This window comes from Ursus maritimus (assembly GCF_017311325.1).
Source record: "Ursus maritimus isolate PB19 chromosome X unlocalized genomic scaffold, ASM1731132v1 scaffold_X1, whole genome shotgun sequence".
NCBI classification, from domain to species: Eukaryota; Metazoa; Chordata; class Mammalia; order Carnivora; family Ursidae; genus Ursus; species Ursus maritimus.
This window is the reverse complement of record NW_024423319.1, coordinates 30,133,519-30,153,256: the sequence shown is the minus strand read 5'-3', so window position 1 is coordinate 30,153,256 and position 19,738 is coordinate 30,133,519. Positions and strand designations below refer to the sequence as shown.

The 19,738-nt window shown below is 40.8% G+C and overlaps 1 protein-coding gene across 1 annotated transcript; it reads right to left on the bottom strand.

Annotated features, from left to right (window-relative positions):
- Positions 1-3,012: 3,012 nt before the first annotated feature.
- Positions 3,013-19,045, bottom strand: UPF3B (UPF3B regulator of nonsense mediated mRNA decay). Its single transcript, XM_008706973.2, has 10 exons — positions 18,793-19,045; positions 17,787-17,893; positions 17,511-17,617; positions 14,008-14,106; positions 12,599-12,709; positions 11,106-11,149; positions 10,447-10,629; positions 8,027-8,187; positions 7,405-7,705; positions 3,013-4,029 (listed from the first exon to the last, which is right to left on the bottom strand). The coding sequence occupies exons 1-10, from the start codon at positions 18,946-18,948 to the stop codon at positions 3,880-3,882; spliced, it is 1,419 nt and encodes a 472-aa protein (XP_008705195.2). The 5' UTR covers positions 18,949-19,045; the 3' UTR covers positions 3,013-3,879.
- Between the last annotated feature and the right edge of the window lie 693 nt (positions 19,046-19,738).

Genomic DNA, 19,738 nt, shown 5'->3' with positions numbered 1-19,738 from the left:
AGGGGGTGGAACCTGAGTTCAAATTGGGACCAGAGATACTTGTGGGTCATTTGGGTACAGATGTCTAGTAGGCAGCCGCATCTGAGATTAGGGGGTGGTCAGGGCCGGAGATACGGAAGAGAACCTCAAAGTCTGGAAATATAGATAATATACCACATATTACAGTAGTGATGAACAATTATGTATTTACCCATGTCTCCAGCATAGGAGCTTGATAACTACTGATAATTATTTGGTGAATGAATAAATGTGAGTTTTCTAAGGATGGCTAATCCTATGTACGTAGCTGTCAATATATACTTTCCAAGAATTCACCAAATGTGGGGCGCCTGGGTGGCACAGCAGTTAAGCGCCTGCCTTCAGCTCAGGGCGTGATCCCGGCGTTATGGGATCGAGCCCCACATCAGGCTCCTCCGCTATGAGCCTGCTTCTTCCTCTCCCACTCCCCCTGCTAGTGTTCCCTCTCTCGCTGGCTGTCTCTATCTCTGTCAAATAAATAAATAAAATCTTTAAAAAAAAAAAAAGAATTCACCAAATGTGAACCTATCTTTGCTACCTTGCCTTCCTTAATAATGACATAAGTGGTCATAATAGATTTTTGTGGTATAGAATACAGCCCCAGAGATGATAAAGAAAATTCTGGGCAGGCCCCATAAAAACATAAAACATGCAGTTTCTGTATACTAACAAAAGGCTACAAAACTCTTATTAAGCTTTCTCTTATGGAATTAAAGATAGCATCTGCGAATACCACCGAGTTAGATCTTCATGTATCACCAGAGTTAAATTACTGCCTCAGAGTTAAATTACTGCCACCAGAGTTAAATTACTACCTGCTGCATGCCTGTTGAGGAAAGGGGCTGCGGTGCCTGATTTTGAAGGCCTCAGCGCCCCAAGCCATCCGTTTGTCACTGCCCTGAAGGTACCTAATCCCACTGCCCTCACCCCTTGAATTTGTCCTGCCTGCTTCCCTTAGCCTCACTCTGTCCACCAGAGCAGCAAGCCCCGCACAGCTGTATCATGAGGGCAGGAACCTTGTTCACCACCGTAGTCTTCGTGCCAGCATGGAGAAGGTGCTCAACGAATGTTCTGATACCCGGCGTCTGAGCTGTCTCTAACCTGTCGTTATTCCCAAACCAAACCTTTGAAGTAGGCAAAAATGGAATGAATGCTTACTTTTCCGTTGTTTACAGCAGTTTGTTTTCACTAAGACCATGAAATTAAGAGTTATGAGGAAGTGGTCCTCACCCCCTTCCTCCCGACACAAGAGAGCAAGGGGAGCGAACTAGGGAAAGCAAGGCAGCGCGGTGGAAAAGGAAGTCAGGATGGTTGTTTTAAGTTGCTCAGCAGGAGGCAGGCCCTCCTGTAGTCTCACCAGCTGATCCGGTTTAGGGTTTTCTCCAGCAACACCTGGCAGCTCAGGGGCAGAGATTCCTACACCCGGCCATGCCATCATAGCCCTCCTCACGTGGTGCACCGTGCTCTGGTTATTTCTAGTTGTTTCTTGCCACCACTGGACCATGGGCTTCTGAAGACAAGGACTTGAGTCCTTGACCCCCCACCCCCCCAGGCCCTGGCACACCATCAGTGATTGATAAATGCTTGCTAAAATGAATACATAAATGGAAAAAATGTAAGGGGCATAGGGAAGTGTGGTTTACCGAGTTGGACTGGCAAGGCAAGTAGAACAGACAAGGGAGGTGCTGATGGGCAAACAGCCCTGAGAGGCCTGGCTGCAGGCGCCAGGCTGGGGAGGGAGGCAAGCGACGCCAGCTCAGGACTGACGGCTGTGGAGCATTGCTTCTCCGCAGGCCAACTCTGCCCTGTGCTGCCCTGCTATCACCTGCCTTCCCAGGAGACCTGCGCTACTGATGATCGCTTCCCCTGGGTCTTTCTCAGAGCTTTCCTTTTGGCTTCTAAACATGCTTTAGTAGTTCTCATATTTAAAATAATCCTTCATCACCACCATTTACCTGTCTCCATTTTTTCACTGCCAGACTTCTCGTCTGTGCTGTTTCCATTCTCAATCTAGTCTGGCTTCCATTCCCTGTAATTCCAGGTCATCAAAGATTTGTAAGTCACTGAAACCCATGGCCTTTTTTCAGGCATCACACTTGACCTTCCAGCAGTGTCCAACCTTAATGGCCACTTCCTTCGCCTTCTTTAGTCTTTTCTCTTGGGTTAGGGAATATTGGAGTCTTCTGGTTTTCCACCTACTCTCCGGCTACTCCTTTTCTGTCTTTGTAGATACTTTTCCTTACCTGTAACCTTAGGGTTCTTCAAGACTGGGCCCTAGGTCTACTTGTTCTTTCTTCACTCTCTCCCTAAGTGACGAAATCTAGACCCATGGCTTCAGTGATCACCTAAAAAGAGATAAATTCCAAATCTGTAATCCAGCCCAGATCTCTTCTCTGAGCTCCAAGGTCCATTTATCCAGCTGCCCCATCTGCATTTCCTACCTGCCACTCGCCCCTCACCGTAACATGGTTTCTGCCTCAGCAGTTCACTACTGACCTCAATACTGCCAAGCCCGATGAACACATCTCAGCTTCCCTGACCTCTCCATGGCACGGACCACTGCCAGTCCTTCTCTGAAATTCTCCCTTCCTGTATTTTAGTCCTCTCTCCCAGTTGAGGACCATTCTCTTTTAGTCATCTTCGATGCTCTTATCTGCCTCTTGGGATACTGGTTTCTAAAAGCTGAGTAAAACTAAAGCAGTGACTGACTAAGTAAAGGCAGACCGACGCCACATTAGGAGAAGCTGGCAGGATGAACATTAAGCAGCAGCTCAAGGATGCTGTCCAAACATTTTGGTTCTTGTGGAACAAGAGTAGTGAACCATGATTTGATCTTCTTGGTGGGTAAAATAAAGGCATAACGCTAGGAAGACAGAAATGAGTATCCTTCATCCCCTTTCAAAATACCCAAGAGGTTTAATTCCGTATTGAAAGTTTAATGTCTCAAAATGAATAGCTATCTAGTAGCGTTAACAAATACACTTAGCTTCATACTTGGGTGATGTTGGTATTTATTGACATCAATGCAAAACAAGCCAGGACTAAAAGTTGCTATTTGACAGGAACAAATATTGGTACAGTTTTCTTCCTGGAGAGGGTATGCGCTCAGATCATGAGACCTAAGATTAAAACAAAGACTGGATTGTCAAGAACCAAACAAGGGTTAAATTTTACTTATTAATATAAAAACTGCTAAAGGCAAAAGGAGATGTTTAAAAATACTCTTTATGCTAAGCTCACATAAGCAAACAAAAAACTAAAACTAATCCTAAAACTTTAGGACACAGGATATAGACACAACATGACTATTAAAATTTTTGTACAGGCAAAAATTTATTATATCCTCCACTGTCCTTGTACTACAATTACATGCTTGTTGCATCTACACTACACAAAGTCAACAGGTATCACCAACAATGAATGTAACTAGATCTGAACAAGACTTCACAGTGACTCTGTTCCACTCAAATTAAGAAAATTCAATCCAGGATTTAACAGAACCTTGCTTTTAGAACCAGCTGTCTTTTTTCCCCCTCTTCGTGTCAACCTAATTAAGTCCTCACCTGACCTTTCCCGCCTGCAAATTGCAATGCATGTCCTCTCCCTCATCTTTATCTGACACTTGAAAATTAATTTGTAGGAACTGCATAAAAAATGAAATTGAACTTCCAACCTGAACCTGCGATCAGGTTCCTGCTTTGACGCAAAGAAAAAAAACATACTCCTCTGCAGTGTACCCCACCAGCACAGCGATCCCCTTTCTCTCTCTCTACTCCTTTGCCCTGAAGGCACTTCTGGATTGCTTAATACATGCTCTTTGGCTGCCTAGACAGTCAGGACACCTAAGGCCTTTTGGACTTATCACTCCTCTCCTCCTTCTTTTCTATGGCTAATACCACTTTCCTGCTTTTTTTCTATTGCCGAATCTCCAGACTTGGTGCTGTCATCAGGTGGACAGAGTCGATTTCGGCTTCGAGCTCCTGGTTGGTAAAGCTGCATTGCTGGGCGATCCTAAAATAAAATTAAATGTTAATGTTACAACATTGCTACTAAACGTTTACAGGGGATTTTCTGAGTCCTATGTACTGATATATACCAAAAACAACTCCTACAAGATCAAAAATGTGAGGGCACAGTCCCTAACAGTGTTGATGGTTAATTTGCCTCTAACTGCCCACTTCCTTTCCCCATCTCCAAATAAAAACAACCATTTTGTAAGTATTATTTTATATGCCTATTGTACGTTTTCAATAAATTTAGTTTTCTTAACCATCTCAAGATGAACTGAATTAGCTTGAATTTCCTTCACTTCAAAACCTCAGCCATTGCCTGTCTCTTCCCTATCAGTACGTTGACTTTAACATTCACTACCACATAAGAAAATTTTAGGAGTAAAACAGTAATAAAGAATGCAAAGTCCTCCCTGAAATTATGAGCTCAGACCCCATGCAACTTGCCACAAACATGATTATTTCTTAATTCGTGTACGGCGACTTAACACCCCAGCCCGAGACTCTCTAGGTGGCATTTTAGATCTCAAATTCCTAAATAAGCCTCAATAAAGTCATCATGCACCTCTCAGTTCAAGTAACGTGTGTGGTTTATGACAGTATGGTCCTGGAAAACTTAGATGTATAGGCCCTTTTTAGAATTCAACAAAAAATTACATGAGCCTTCCTTACTCTTTCTCCCTGGTGTATGAAAGTTAGCCTTAAAGCATTATTCTCAACTGAATAATTCCAGCAAAATGTTTCACTATTTTTATAAGATGAAATGTTGAAACGGGTTAAGATTCCTGCATAGTATTTAAAGAAATGGATGATGGGGCTCCCACTGTGCAAAGATGGAACAATGTAAACATCAACAAGGACAATAACTGATAATAACAAGTTGGAATATACCAAGTATTTCTAAATCCACAAATTATTACAGACAAAACAAACTCACTGGTTACCTAGAAGTGGCTGGGACACCAACTCATTACTCTGAATGCTGGTACATAAAGGGAAAGGATCAAGTGTTTATCCTGCCTTTCCTGTATAAACTGAATTTAAGGCAAAAAAATTTTTATACTAGATGGATCAGGCTTACAATACCTGAACCTGCTGATCAGTTGTTTTTTCAACTTTATCACCTTGAGAAATTTTGAGTCTATAGAAATGTTGCAAAACTTGTACAACGAATACCTAATACCCTTAAGATTCACAATTATGAACATTTTATCATGTGCTGCTTCTGCCTCTAGTGCTCATATATACATATGTTTACAGAACCATCTGCCAGTAAGTTGCAGACATCACGACCCTTCATCTCTAAATATTTCAGCTTGTATATCCGAAGAACAAGGACACCCTGTTCCATAACCACAACACAATTGCTATCGATCAGAACCTTACACTAGAAAGACACCCGTATGTCCCATGCTTCCTGATATGATACAGTAGGAAGTACACAAGACAATCTATAAAGGATTCTCTTTTTAAGATTTTATTTTTAAGTAATCTCCATACCCAACGTGGGGCTTGAACTCACAACCCTGAGATCAAGAGTCACATGCTCTACTGACTGAGCCAGTCAGGCGCCCCTCCATCTTTGAAGTATTCTTTCTTTTTGTTTTTTAAGATTTATTTATTTATTTATTTGAGAGAGAGACAGACAGTACACAGGGAGGGGCAGAGGGAGAGGGACAAGGAGAGAAGCAGATTCCACTAAGTGCAGAGCCTGATGCGGGGCTCAATCCCACAACCCTGAGATCATGACCCGAGCCGAAATCAAGAGTCTGATGCTCAAATGACTGAGCCACCCAGGCGCCCCAATCTATGAAATATTTTTGCCAAAAACGGAGTGTGAATATATTCAGGCCTAGAGGCGAGGAGCCACTTGTTTTTATGAATAAAGTCTGACTGGCACACAGCCATACTCATTCTTTTACATATTATCTATGCCTGCTTTCCTACAGAGCTTAGTGGTTCTAATAGAGACCATATGGCCAAGGGGGCGCCTGGGTGGCTCAGTCGTTAAGTGTCTGCCTTCGGCTCAGGGTGTGATCCCGACGTTCTGGGATCGAGCCCCACATCAGGCTCCTCTGCTATGAGCCTGCTTCTTCCTCTCCTACTCCCCCTGCTTGTGTTCCCTCTCTCGCTGGCTGTCTCTATCTCTGTCAAATAAATAAATAAAATCTTGAAAAAAAAATAAAAAAAAAAAAATAGAGACCATATGGCCAAAAAGGCCTTAAATATTTACCATCTGGCCCTTCACAGAAAAAATCTGCTGACCCCTGCCCTACATATAACTACTAGTTTTCAAGTAAACAGAGAAGATAGAGAAACATGTTAAATGGTACCACAGGGATGTAATTAGCCCAACCAATTTAGAGCCGATAGGTCCTCAGGACAAACCGGTTTCTGTAGCAAATAAATGGCAGGAAAACAAAAGGAGGGGGGATTATTTAGATTAAAAGAGAGTTAAGGATACAATACAATTTGTGGACCTTGTTTAGAGCCTCTAAAGAAGTTATTAGTGAGACAACTGGGAAAAACAACTCAGTAGGTAGGACATTAAGGAATTAGTATTATTTTTTTTGGTATGAAAATGCTATTGGGGTTGTATTAAGAAAAAGAATCTGGGGCGCCTGGGTGGCACAGCGGTTGGGCGTCTGCCTTCGGCTCAGGGCGTGATCCCGGCATTATGGGATCGAGCCCCACATCAGGCTCCTCCGCTATGAGCCTGCTTCTTCCTCTCCCACTCCCCCTGCTTGTGTTCCCTCTCTCGCTGGCTGTCTCTATCTCTGTTGAATAAATAAATAAAATCTTAAAAAACAAAAAAAAGAAAAAAAGAAAAAGAATCTGTCTCTAATATTGATGTATTTAAAGAAGATGGTATGTCTAGGATTTGCTTGAAAATAATTCAGGGGCCCCCGGGTGGCACAGTCGGTTAAGCGTCTGACTCTTGATTTCAGCCCAGGTCCTGATCTCTGGGTTGTGAGATCGAGCCCTGCACTCAGTGTGGAGTCTACTTGAGATTCTCTCTCCCTCTCCCTCTGCCCTCCCTGCTCGTGCTCTCTCAAATAAATAAATCTTAAAAAAAAAAAAAAAAAAAGGGAAGAATCCAGGAGAGGTAGGGATCGGGTAGAGTAGAAAGATTGGCCATGAGTTGGTAGCTGTTGCAACTGGCTAATGGGTGTGTCCTATTCTTCTCCATTCTACTTTTGTGTATGTTTGAAATTTCTACAATGTTAATAAAAGGACCCAACTGAGACTGAAAAAGTTGCAGATAGTTCAACTTCCCCTTTAAAAAGTCTGTCATAAACAGGGAGCTAGCCCTTTCCTTTACACTTGCAGAACAAAAAAAAATCCTCATGAAAATAGATATAACGAAAAGCAGCACCTTGTTTCTTATGCGATCTCTCTTAACCACTTCCTCTTTCTTTTCAGTTTTTTCTGAGCTGCCTACTGATTCTGTACTTTCAGTCTTCTTTCCTTTATCCCGAACTGCTTCTTTCTCTTTTTTCAATTCTTCTTCCTTTCTTTTAAAAGCCTTCTCCTTCTCGTAGCGCTCCTTCTGCCTGCGGCGCTCCTCTTCCTGCCGCTTCAGCCTCTCCCTCTCCCTCTCCCGCAGGATGCGCTCTTGGTCTCGCTCGTAGTCCCGCTCCCGCTCCCTGTAGTCTCTGCCACTGTCCTCTTCGGGCCTGCACGGGAAACAGATCTGAGCTGGCACCCTCAAAGCCGGTCTAGTCACACGTGCACGAGTGCTCAGATTAGGACTTGGTCACTACAGTGAGGTGGCACTTTCGGAGCAAAGTAAAAAAATACTAGCGTTTTGAAAAACAGTTAAAAAAAAGCACACGCCAGAAGTCATTCGCCCAGGTTAAGATGCTAGAATATTTGAAACCTTTCCTCCTTATCCCCCTACCCCTCATAATTCAGGCTTGAGTCTGGGACGTGGCAGTAAAACTAGCACGCAGAAACACGTTGAAAACAAGTGTACCAAAGAGCCCTCAACCACTGACCTCTTAGGCTTTTCATCTTTAGGTTCGCCATCAGAGCGCTTGGGCAGTGTACAACTCTGCCCACTGGCTCTTTCATCATTCAGATTCTCTTTGTCCAGTTTCTTGGCTTTTTCTCTTTTATCTAATTCTTTTTCATCTCCTTTTTCTGGCTTCTTGAGTAGCTTTAAAGAGAACAAATTTGTTCTTATTTTGAAGCGTAGGACATTCTCTTCTGCTTCTCACAAAGAGAACAATATACTAAATATTTTTAAATCTAGGCTATAGAAGGCCTCTTTCTGCAGGTACTCTTAAACTTACAGGTGAATAACTAGTGCATAAGAGCAGTGATTGACTATAAGGATGCTATTAATGCGAAAGTGTTACCCACTCGAAGTGGTTTAATCACTTGTGGCAATAGGATCAAGACTCCTTTGGCTTTAGATGGGGCAACCTTTCAGTGAACATTTCCAAGTACGCCCTCTGTAGCGAGCAAGCATATCGATATAACTTGATGAGAAAATATGCCACAAATTTAAAATGCTAGGCAGATTACTACTGGACTATTTTCTTGTAGTACTTGGAATGACAAATACCTTTGTCACCAAAGGAGAGATCCATTGCAAGAATAATTTTGCCTTGAGCCTGAGAATATCATACTTATGATGGTACGATCATAATTTTCATTATTTGGTTTAAAAACCCAAAGACCTCATAGAACAGTGAAGTTCCATCTCTACTAAGTAGGAACTCTGCTCAATGTCACATACATACATATATATATGAGACACACATATATATGACAGAATGCAATTCTCAAATAAACGTGCTTTATAAAGTCCAAATTGCTAACAAAATAGTTTCTTTCTCACACCACTGCCACAAACCTCTCTAGAATACCCCCAAGCATTGGATATTCAGAGAGATTCTTTGGCAAAAGAGAAGAATTTCAAGTCTCAGAGTGAAGGCATCATACAAAGTTTCATCTCAGGGTGAAGGCATCACACACAAGTCACCAAGCAAAAGGCAAAGCACCACAAGACTTAAGCACGAAGTATTTCAGCACATAGCCACTGCAAATGGCGAGTCCAAACTGGACACTGAGGAGGCACCAATGTAAAGTGAGGGTTCCATGTGCACGTTTCATTGGAAGTGTTCTTATTTTTCTAATGAACATCTTTGTTAGAAGCCAGGATGTTCATTACTGTATTAAGAACATTAATGAATGTTTCTAGTCTGGCTGGCTCTACCTTCTGCCTTGCTGATGGGAATAGCAAGTCAGGTCACTTGTGGCATGGGAGAGAGAGAGATCACTAGAAGGAATTAAGATGGGAACCTTTCCACCCCACTGCCAAGCTCCTTACCGCCAATAATGAGCCCGGGAGAGCCTTGGGGGAACAAACCCTGGCCACGTAAACTGCTTAATTTTGAGGAGGTAAAAGGAGGAGACCCTGCCACCATCTCTGTGACATTTAGTACTAGGTACTAGTACTTCCCCGGGAAGTTTGTGGAGCAAGAGCTGCCTAAGCCATGCCCTCAGAAGGGAAGCAGTAAGGCTGGGACTTTTCTACAAGTTTTCCCCTTCCTACATGCAGTGTGTTAATCAGAATCTGCCACTCACAGATTCCCAGGTAGAGGAAAGAAGGTAACGTGGAGAATCATGTGAGAGGGGAAGCATGTGATACAGGATATCTATCCCTAACACTCCCACAAGGCAGCCAGTCAGGAGAGGCACATGAAGAGCAAGAGCTATTCAGGCACGGTTGTCCTCTAGCTGTATATTGTTGAAGCTTCTGGGTACCCAGCAGAGCATCAGGAAGTCATCTGGGCTTCCTTCTAAAGTAGAATTTAAAATGACTCGGATTTTAAGAAGACTCAAGTCAGTCTGAAGGAGTTTTCTACAGGTATCACTACCACCACCACCGAAAGGACTTATTATCAACTAAGACCTGTGTGTGTGACATGATACTAGGTGCTCTGTATCATGTACTTGGTCCTTACATTTTTCTGATTCACAGCTTGTAACAGAAACCTGTGTACCTGAAGACAGTGGAAAACAAACAGATGAGGCAACTTCATGTATCAAATATGAAGGAAAAGCTGAATAAAACCCATAATTCATGCCAGCCAGCCCTAAGCCCTTACTTATGAAGAACTGAGAGAATAATCATCCAAACATTGAACATTCTCAATGATAAAAATAACGCAGATCTTCACTGAAGAAATATCATGTAAATTACTTAATCTGTTTAAATTATCTCCGATTTTAAAAAATAATACTATTAGCCTTAGAGGAAAGATTCCTATCGGTTCACCTCCTCCCCCCAAAAAAAGACAACAACAAAACCAAAAACACTATATTCACACCAACACAAGATGCATGCATATTTAAAGAAGTAGATACATGCAATTTTTAGCAACATGCGGTCAGTTTATTTTCATACCTTAATCTTTGGTTCATCCTTTAATTTGTCCCTTTCTGGAACTCTGTCTATCTTCTTTAGCTTTTCTATATCTTTCCTTTTTCGTTTTTCTTCTTCTTTCCACTTTCTCCTCTCTTCTTCTCTTTGTCTTTTCCTTTCTATTTCTCGCCTCCTTCTTTCTTCTCTTTTTTCTTCTCTCATTCTCTGGAAAGAAACATCAACATAAGCCTTCAAACAAGATAATTATCACCAAAAACTTAATCCCAAAGGAATGGTGAGCACCCACTAAACTGGATCGTCTTTCCTTCCTACTTTCTACAAAGTGGCACCCTACCATTAACCCCTCCCCACCCCATTGTGAATATGAGAACAAAGACCAAGGCCTGCTAGTATCAGAGTCTCCCACCGTTGCCTTGCTATATTTCCAGAGGCTTTCACAAATTCAAGGGAGTGTCTCTGGAACAAGCTAAAGACTCTCTCTGGGTTTGCAGAGTGAATCCTTGGTCCAACAACCAGACTGAAGAAGAGGGCCAGAGAGTAAGGCCAACAAGCCAAAACTTTAAAGAATAATGGTGGAAAAAGGAGCTATTTCTCCTCTAGGATCCCAATGCTCGTATGTTTACAGACTATGAACGAATGAAATAAAAGTATTGAAAGAACTATAAAAACAAAAGGTTTACCTGCTTGTTTTTCAGGAAGCTCAAAAGTGGGGTTGTCTTTTTAGCTACATAAATGTAAACAGATTATTAATAATACTTATCAACCCCTAGAAAGGATTCCATTTTCTGACATTCCCTGCCAACCACCCAAGGTGGGAAAAGTATACCCCTTAAAATAGTTCACAAGTATGTTATCAGAAAGAAGTTTCACAATATTCTACTTCAATTCTGAGGATTTAAAATTTTTTAAAAAGTGAAGAAATTCAAATTAAAACAGTTTCTTAAAAGAGTAATTCCCAGTGTCAGTGAGAATTGAGTGCAAAGGACATTCTCTTGTTTACAGATGGGACTATAAATCTGTTCAACTGGGAAGAAACTGGAAGAAGGAGCTAAAAATATCTAATCTTTTTGACCCCACAATTCCACTTCTGGGAATTCATTCTAAAGAAATTATCAGATGGCCTTATACTCTGCATCTATTAATAAAAACCGTTTTAGGGGTGCCTGGGTGGCTCAGTTGGTTAAGCGTCTGCCTTCGGCTCAGGTCATGATCTCGGGGTCCTGGGACTGGACCCCATGGGCTCCCTGATCAGCGAGGAAACTGCTTCTCCCTCTGCCCCTCCCTCCGCCCCCCCCAACCACTCGTGCTCTCTCTCGTGCTCTCTCAAATAAATGGACAGATAAAAATCTTAAAAAAAAAAGTTTTAGGAGAATATGTAATTCGATTTTCAATATTCTGAATAATGCTATCTAGTCTTGTAATTAATTTTTAAAAAATGTTTTGGGTTTTTTTGTTTTTAGAGAGAGAGAATGAGTGGGGAGGGGCGAGGGGAAGGGAGAGATCTTAAGAAGGCTTCATGCTAGGTGTGGAGCCTGGTGCAGGGCTCGAACTCATGATCCTGAGGATCATGACTGAGCCGGAATCAAGAGTCGGGATGCTTAACTGACTGAGCCACCCAGGCACCCCGCCTTGTAGTTAGCTTTTTGAAAGCATACATCCTTTGGATAAATTCCTAGGAATGGAAATCCTGGGTCTGAGGCTTTGCTTATGTTTAGAGCTGATGGAGGAGTGACCATTTATTACTACAAGGGTGACAATTTACTACTAGAACATCCAAACTAGACTTTCTCAAGAAGTTTCCAATTTTGCAGTAGCTAATTTCATCTTTTGATATTTTCAAAATTTTTTCAGGAATGTGAGCTGCTTGTTACTAGAAAATACCAGTTGATCTTCAAAGGCTTACCAACATCTAAAGGTCCCATGAGTCTTCAGACTTTTTCTACTTATATTTATGTGGCATTAAAATAGGTCACAGAGAATTTTCCCCATCTTATGAATGCATTTACATAACCCTGTGAGGCAGGGACTATCTGCATTTTACGGCAGAAGAAACAGAGTCTCAGAAAAGTCAGTGCCTTCCCCATGGTCACATAGCTAGCAAATGCCAGAAGTAGGAGTCAGACAAGTCTTCAGAGGAAAAAGCCATTGTCCTTAATTCCTGTTGCCCACTTACCTATTAATTCTCTATTTTTGGCTTCTATTTCCTCTAGCAGTGTCTCTGGAGTAGATGTCATTTTCTCATTATCTGCAGCATAACTTTCCAAAAATTTTCTATATTCTGGATCTAAATCATTGTTCAAGTAAACAGAAAATATAGACTTTAAAAAAAACTTTCTACATCATGGAAGATTAAAAATAAACCTAAACATACCCACTAGACTATTTAGGGCTTTATTGGTCCCTTACTCTCAGAACTCCTATTCCCTATACACACTAAGGGAGTCTGGTGTAACATGGAGTCAGGGATAATTGGACACCACAGGAATGTTAAGTAGTTTGCTTTTAAAAGTCACTGCTCCAACTGACCCAAAGTCACACTTATGTGAGAACTAAAAGTTGTAGTTATGGGACCTTCACAGCATTATAGACAGCATGTAAGCAATTCCTGTATGGGTATACCTTGTTTTAAGTAAACCCAACATATGAAAATCAGATGTTCCAGAAAGATAAACTGAGGTCCTAGATGTTGCACTGGAGCTGATGGTAATTCCTGGAGTTGTTTTTTAGATGCATCTGACAGCAGAAAGGGTAACACATCTGAGTCATTCCATTGCTTGTATTTGTGGAGTTTCTACGCACTGTGGAGCATGTCGCTGATCTAGTCTCCCAGATGTCAATTTATGGCATAATCATTAAGTACCTGTGTGTTGAATCTTTTCCATGTTTTCTTTATAAAATACCCACTATAATAAACAATGGAAATCAAACTAGGTGATTGCAAAATGTCAGTCAGATATAAAATATTACATCTAAGTCTTTATCTAACATAACATTATACAGAGCTCAAAATCTGGATCCAGTTTACCCCACATGGCAATTATTCTAGTTTTCCAGTTCCTCTATTCCAGTTCAGTATAATTACTATGTGTGCAGTTAGTTACATAGTCAAAGCCTAAAAAAAATAGGCCACTTCAGCTACTTTATATTAAGTTACTTGAGTTACTTGAGTATAGAAATTTTTCCATCCCAGCTCTCAATGATAAACCTCTTTATAAAAACAGAAACCAAAAAAATCATCATAAAACAGTATGAGACCTTAAGGAGTTGTATTTTGATACATCTCATTTTTCCCCAGTGTCTTCTAATCAACAAACCAAAGGTAATTTACTGCTCAACAGTCAATAATATATTGCTTGATGGTGGAGGAACGAAATGGCAGTAGCCGGAAGAGTGGGAATTCTACAGGAAACCCACTTCCATTCTAACGATTAAACAAAGCTTTCATCAGTAAATTACATTTCTCATGAATTTTATCCCATATGTTTTCCTACTTAAAAGACTGGAATCCAATTAATTCCCACAAAGACAGTATTTTTAAAAAACCCATGGCAATAGCATTACATAACTAGAGCTATACTGTACCATCATCGATAGTCCCAACTTTGGTATCTCTTTTCTTAGTCTTCTTTTTTGCAGCTTTTTGAAAAGGTGCAAATTCTACTATAGCAGGATATTCCTGACCTGTTTAGAAAAAATACCACACTTGCTATAACCAAAAAAAGTCAAAAAGTGGATACAAGAGTCAACCCACCGCTCTCTAGGCCTCCTTTGATGGGAGTCATCTGAATAGGCCCTCCCAATGGGCATAAATCACATGGGCACAACTAAAATCAATGTGTTACCAAAGGAGCCCCAAATTCACACTGATAACATAATGAAAAGATATGGCAGGGAAGTAAAATATTCATTTAAATTCAACTTCTAAGTGTGTTATTTTGATTTGTGGGGGAAAAAATCTACAAATCAATTTTCATTTAAAAAATACATCAGAAATCTCTAGACTAGGCACAATCTATAGAGATACAGAGAAGATCAGTGATTGCTTAGAGCTGGGGCATAGTTGGGAGAGAGTGGGGAATGACAGCTAATGAATATGGGGTTTCTCTATGGAGTGCTGAATGCATTCTAAAATTAGATTGTGGTGATAGCTGCACAACTCTGTGAATATACTAAAAACCACTTTAAAAAGGTGAATTTTATGGTGTGTGAATTATACCTCATTAAAGTGGTTATTTAAAAAATACACCAGGAGACACCAAAAGCACAGGCAATTCAAGTGAAAAATAGATAAACTGAACTATATCAAAACTAAGAACTTCTGTGCATCTAAGGACAAAACAGAGTAAAAAGGCAACCTACAGAACGGGAGAAAGTATCTGCAAATCATTTACCTGATTAGGGGTCAATATAGAGAATATATACAGAACTCCTACAACTCAGTAACAACAAAAAAACCCAATTAAAAAATGTTCAAAGGCCTTGAATAGACATTTCTACATAGATGATATACAAATGGCCAACAAGCATACGAAAAGATTAAAATATTACCTCACTAATCATTAGGGAAATGCAAATCAAAACCACAATGAGGTATCACCTCACACCCATTAGAATGGTAGCTATTAAAGGAAAAAAAAAACAGAGCATAACAAGTGTTGGCAAGGACATGGAGAATTAGAACCCTCGTGCATTACTGGTAGGAATGTAAAATGGTGCAGCTGCTATGGAAAACAATATGGTGGTTCCTCAAGAAATTAAAAATAGAATTACCATATGACCCAGCAGTTCCACCTTTGGGTATATATTCAAAAGAAGTGAAAGCAGACTTGAACAGATCTTTGTACACCCACATTCATAGGAGCATTATTTACAACTGCCAAAAGGTGGAGGAAACTCAGATGTCCCTCAACAGAGAAATGGATAAACAAAATGTAGTGTGTGCATATACACACAATGGACTATTACTCAGGCTTAAAAAGGAATTTCTGACACACCCTACAACATGGATCAACCTTAAGAACATTATGCTAAATAAATAAGCCAATCTCAGAAAGTCAAATACTATATGGTTTCACTCATATGAGGTACTTAGAATGTCAACTTTATACAGAACGATGGTTCATAGAGATAGAATGGTAGTTGCCAGGGGCTGGGAGGAGGGAGAAATGGGGATATGGGATTTATTGTTTAATGGGTATAGAGTTTCAGTCTTGCAAGATAAACAAGTTCTAGATATTGTTGCACAACAGTGTGAATGTACTCAACACTACTGAACTATACACTTAAAATGGTTAAGATGGTAAATTTTATGTGTATTTTACCACATTTAAAAATGTAAACAAAAAAATGAATCAGGTAATGATATATGCAGTAACACAGATGAATCTTGAAACTATGCTAAAAGAGGCAGTCATAAAGGCTACATATTATATGATTCTGTTTGTATGAAATGTTCAGAAGAGGGAGAAGGGGAGATGATTGCTAATGGTTACAGGATTCTTTTTGGAGTAATGAAAACATTCTGGAATCACATGGTGGTGATGGTCGTACAACTTTGTGAATATACTAAAAACCACTGAATTTTTTGGTGAGTTACATCTCAATACAAAAAACCAAGTGACTGCTGGAAAATGAAAATACACCAGATCCCTGCTCTAGAATAATGTCATAAAAGGTATAAAATACTATCATTGGCATGTAGATGTAAGCCAGAATAGAATAAGTAGAAATGACCAGAAGGCATCACAAAGCGATCAGGGAGGAAACATGATTTTGTAAATCCTAGTGAATGCAGAATCAGATTAGCTTATTAACTGATCTATTTGAGAAGGAATAGATGAACTAGACTGAAGCAGAAAGAACTGTGGAAGAGAGGCTGAAAAAAACAAAAACAGAAGTGAGGCCAGGCTCTGAAGGACTCTACCAGGCTAAGGAATTTGGACTTTTTCCCCCTGCAACTGCTATCTTTAATCAGTATTTTCAAAAACATTAATTTCACAGCAATATAACAGACTAAGTTACACAAAAATGAAAAAAGAAAAGAAAATTCTGTAAGTTTAGAGACAGTGGTTGTCTAAACATTAGGAGGGAAGGACACAGTGTGAAAGTATTAGTAAGCAGATGAATAAGATATTTAAAAACAATAAATTGACAAGATTCATCACGTGTTTAAATATAAGGGTAAGAAGGAGCGGAAAAAGTTAAAACACAACTCAAATTTTCAGGAACACATTGCTATCTACTGGAATAAAGCTGGAGTGGAGAAGTAACTGCTTTTGGTGGGGAAAGAGGGGCAGGGATTAATAAAAGCTGGTCAAACACAGTGGCAATCCTTCAACTTTTACTGGCATATTCCCTGACAAAGATTTCATTTTTATCAACTCTGAAGTAATACCGAGAAAAAGCCCAACAAAAAGACACGTCATTTACCTATGATCACAAAGCCAAAAGAAAAGTGGTAAATGGCACCTTGGACATTTTCTGGCTAAATGTTGCAAGTGGCAGATAATAAATAAAAAGAGTTAAGGCTGAAGTTTTTCTTCCCTATAGACTCCTGGATACAAAGTGGGAGATCATCAAGGTCGATGTTTTAAGTACAAATACAAATTAGAAAGATGAACAGTATTCTTACTGGGAATTACTGGCTTAAAGGATTTAAATTAAAATGAATAAATGTTGGTCCTTGAAGCAAGATGACATGTAAATATTTAAAATGTGTTGTACAAGTTCAAAGAGTCATTTATCAGTATTACTGCTAAAATTAGTAAATAGTCAAAACAACAGATCATCTAATCCAGGGCAAAAAAAAAATTGCCACAGGAAGAGAAAACAGTGGCAATTTCATTCCGTTGATCAAACTACAGAAGTAACAGGTTAATAAAAATACCCAAGGGCTGTGAAAAGTCACACATCTGTTTATAAGACTGCAGTAAGCTCAGCAAATGTGTAAAACTCTTCAAATGTTGCACATTTTATCACCCAGAATTTTAGAAAAGCTATGAAGGCATTGAGAAAACACTGTGATACACACATTGTCTTAAACATACAAATGACAAAGAAACTCCCCTTCAGTGACAAGGACTCACCTTTATTGTCAAGGAATACATAACCATCAAAGCGATCCCTGAACAAAATAATGTCCTCTTGGTTTTTAAAGTTGATGTATGCTCTGGCATACATATGAGGATACAGACTGCAGAGAGGAAAGCAATTATGTAAATGTGCTTGCAGGTGTCTGGCTGAATTACAAGTATGCATATATTAAAGAGACAGGTTCAAAAATCAAATGGAAAACAGTAGGATAAAAAGAATGGAAGAAAATTTTTCATTTACCCCCGCCCTCTTTTATTTATTCATTTTACCTAGTATCATTAGAAAAAAACTCAAAATAATCATGCTCTGGCATAGGCTGAAGATGTTCCTGAAGCTGCTCCTTGGTCAAAGTGGGAGGTAATCTCCGAATTACCACCTTAAGAAATGAATAAGGAAAAATAAAATTAGTACAAATCATTTTCTGTCATACCTGAAAGACTCACTGTCCCTGAAAACAGATGGTCTTTAAAAGATGAGCTCACTCATAAAAACCCAGAAGAATATTATTCTAGATGCTCAGAATTAGTCAAACGTAATAATAGTGCTGTTTTATAAACTCTTAGAAATGAGAACTGCATGGAGCAAGAAAAATCTTAGGTTCTGTTAAACGGAAGCCCCACAGTTCACTTGGTTTTCGCATCATTTTCTAGCACCCATTTTTCAATAGATGTATTAGCAAGAAATTAGTAGGCTAACCCTAGTCTTTCTGGGTGCCATAAACATTTGACTTCTTATCTCCCTACCACATCCGACACATCCTAAAACAAAAATCCTTCCTCATTCAGCGTTAAGAATTCAAAACTCTAAGGAATACTAAAAGTTTCCTCGTTGCTCCCCAAATAGGATGAAACTGACCTGGCGCCCGACCATTAATCCCCCCACTCTCACTCAACTCGCCTCCTTTAATACTCTTTATCACAAACTCCCCCCACCCCTGCTGGCCCCTTCACTATTTAATAATTCCCCCCAATTAACCTTTTAATTCCTCATTCTCTTTACTATCGATCCCCCTCCCACTATCGTCTCACAGCTCTGACCTAAACCTCTCGTCTGGGAATCCCCCCTTTTCCCTCACTCGCACCCCGGGACTTGGCCGAAAGGGGCTCCCCCCACCCCATCTTGGACGAATGGATGAAGACAGGGTGACGCGATTTTCACTCAGGTGAAGAAACAGAAGCGCAAACTGGGAGAGGAAGAGGGCAGCCCCATTCCCAACCATCCTCGCGGGTGGCGGACCCGTCCCGCCCTCTCCCGGGCCAACAGCCGGCCAGGCACCTTGCTCAGCGCCTCTTTCTTCTCCTTATTTCGATCCTGCTTATCTTCCCCTTTGGTGCCGTCCCCCGAAGCCCCAGCGCCGCTGCCTGCGGCCCCCGGGGGAGTCAACAGGGTTACTCGCTTCTCTTTAGGCCTATGCTCCTTCTCCTCCTTCATGGCCACGGCTTCGCTCCTCACAGCGGCTGCCCGGCCTAAACGCCGCTACGCCGGGCACCTACGACGCCCGGCCCACTCCGGTCAAGCTCCGCCCCCAACAAACGCCCCTAGTGATAAGCCAGGCCCCGCGTTCCATTGGGCCCCGCCAGGATCTCGCGAGACTTCAGGGCACCAGGCTTCCTTTGAAGGAAAGGTTTTAGCACCTGGTCTTAACTTCCCGCCTGTCGAATCCCCGCACCGCCCAATCCCCTCGCGGCGCATACTCCCTCGGGGCCGCTCTTCTCACGTCATTAACAACTCCGCCATCTTGCTAGAACGACTCTTTCGCGGACTACAAATCCCGGCATACAAAGTAGTTAGCCGCTTCTGGCCGGGCGTTCTGGAGCCTTAGTTTTCTCAGTGTCCCTGTTTGTAAGTAAGTGAAGTCTTTATTCTTGAAAGTTTAGTGTTTTTCAGATCAAAAGGTAGGTTTTGCAAAAAAAAAAAAAAAAACACAACTCGGTGTGTAGGCTTCGTGTTCCTCAGGTAACCCGATGTTATCCAAAGTTTACCTCGCTGGGGGAACGACTTGCGTTTTCTTTCTTTTTAGATTCGTGTTTTCTATTATCGACTCTAAAGTGTACTTTCAGTTTGGAATTTCTTTTCCTGACATTGATTAGGATTCACAGATAAACATTCGCCATTCACTGATATTTAAAGGAGTAATATGACCAAAATGTATGAGATTTGTTTTCCTCATCCTTTTTTAAGTAAAGGGATTCTATCATGGTACTCACGCCTCACGGGGAGG

Coding starts and splice junctions, on each gene's coding strand:
- UPF3B (XM_008706973.2), bottom strand. CDS start 18,948: ATGAAGGAGGAGAAGGAGCATAGGCCTAAAGAGAAGCGAGTAACCCTG. Junction 8,188..10,446: donor AGGATGAACCAAAGATTAAG/GTATGAAAATAA, acceptor TTCTCTTTAAAG/CTACTCAAGAAGCCAGAAAA. Junction 7,706..8,026: donor AAAGATGAAAAGCCTAAGAG/GTCAGTGGTTGA, acceptor TTTCCCGTGCAG/GCCCGAAGAGGACAGTGGCA.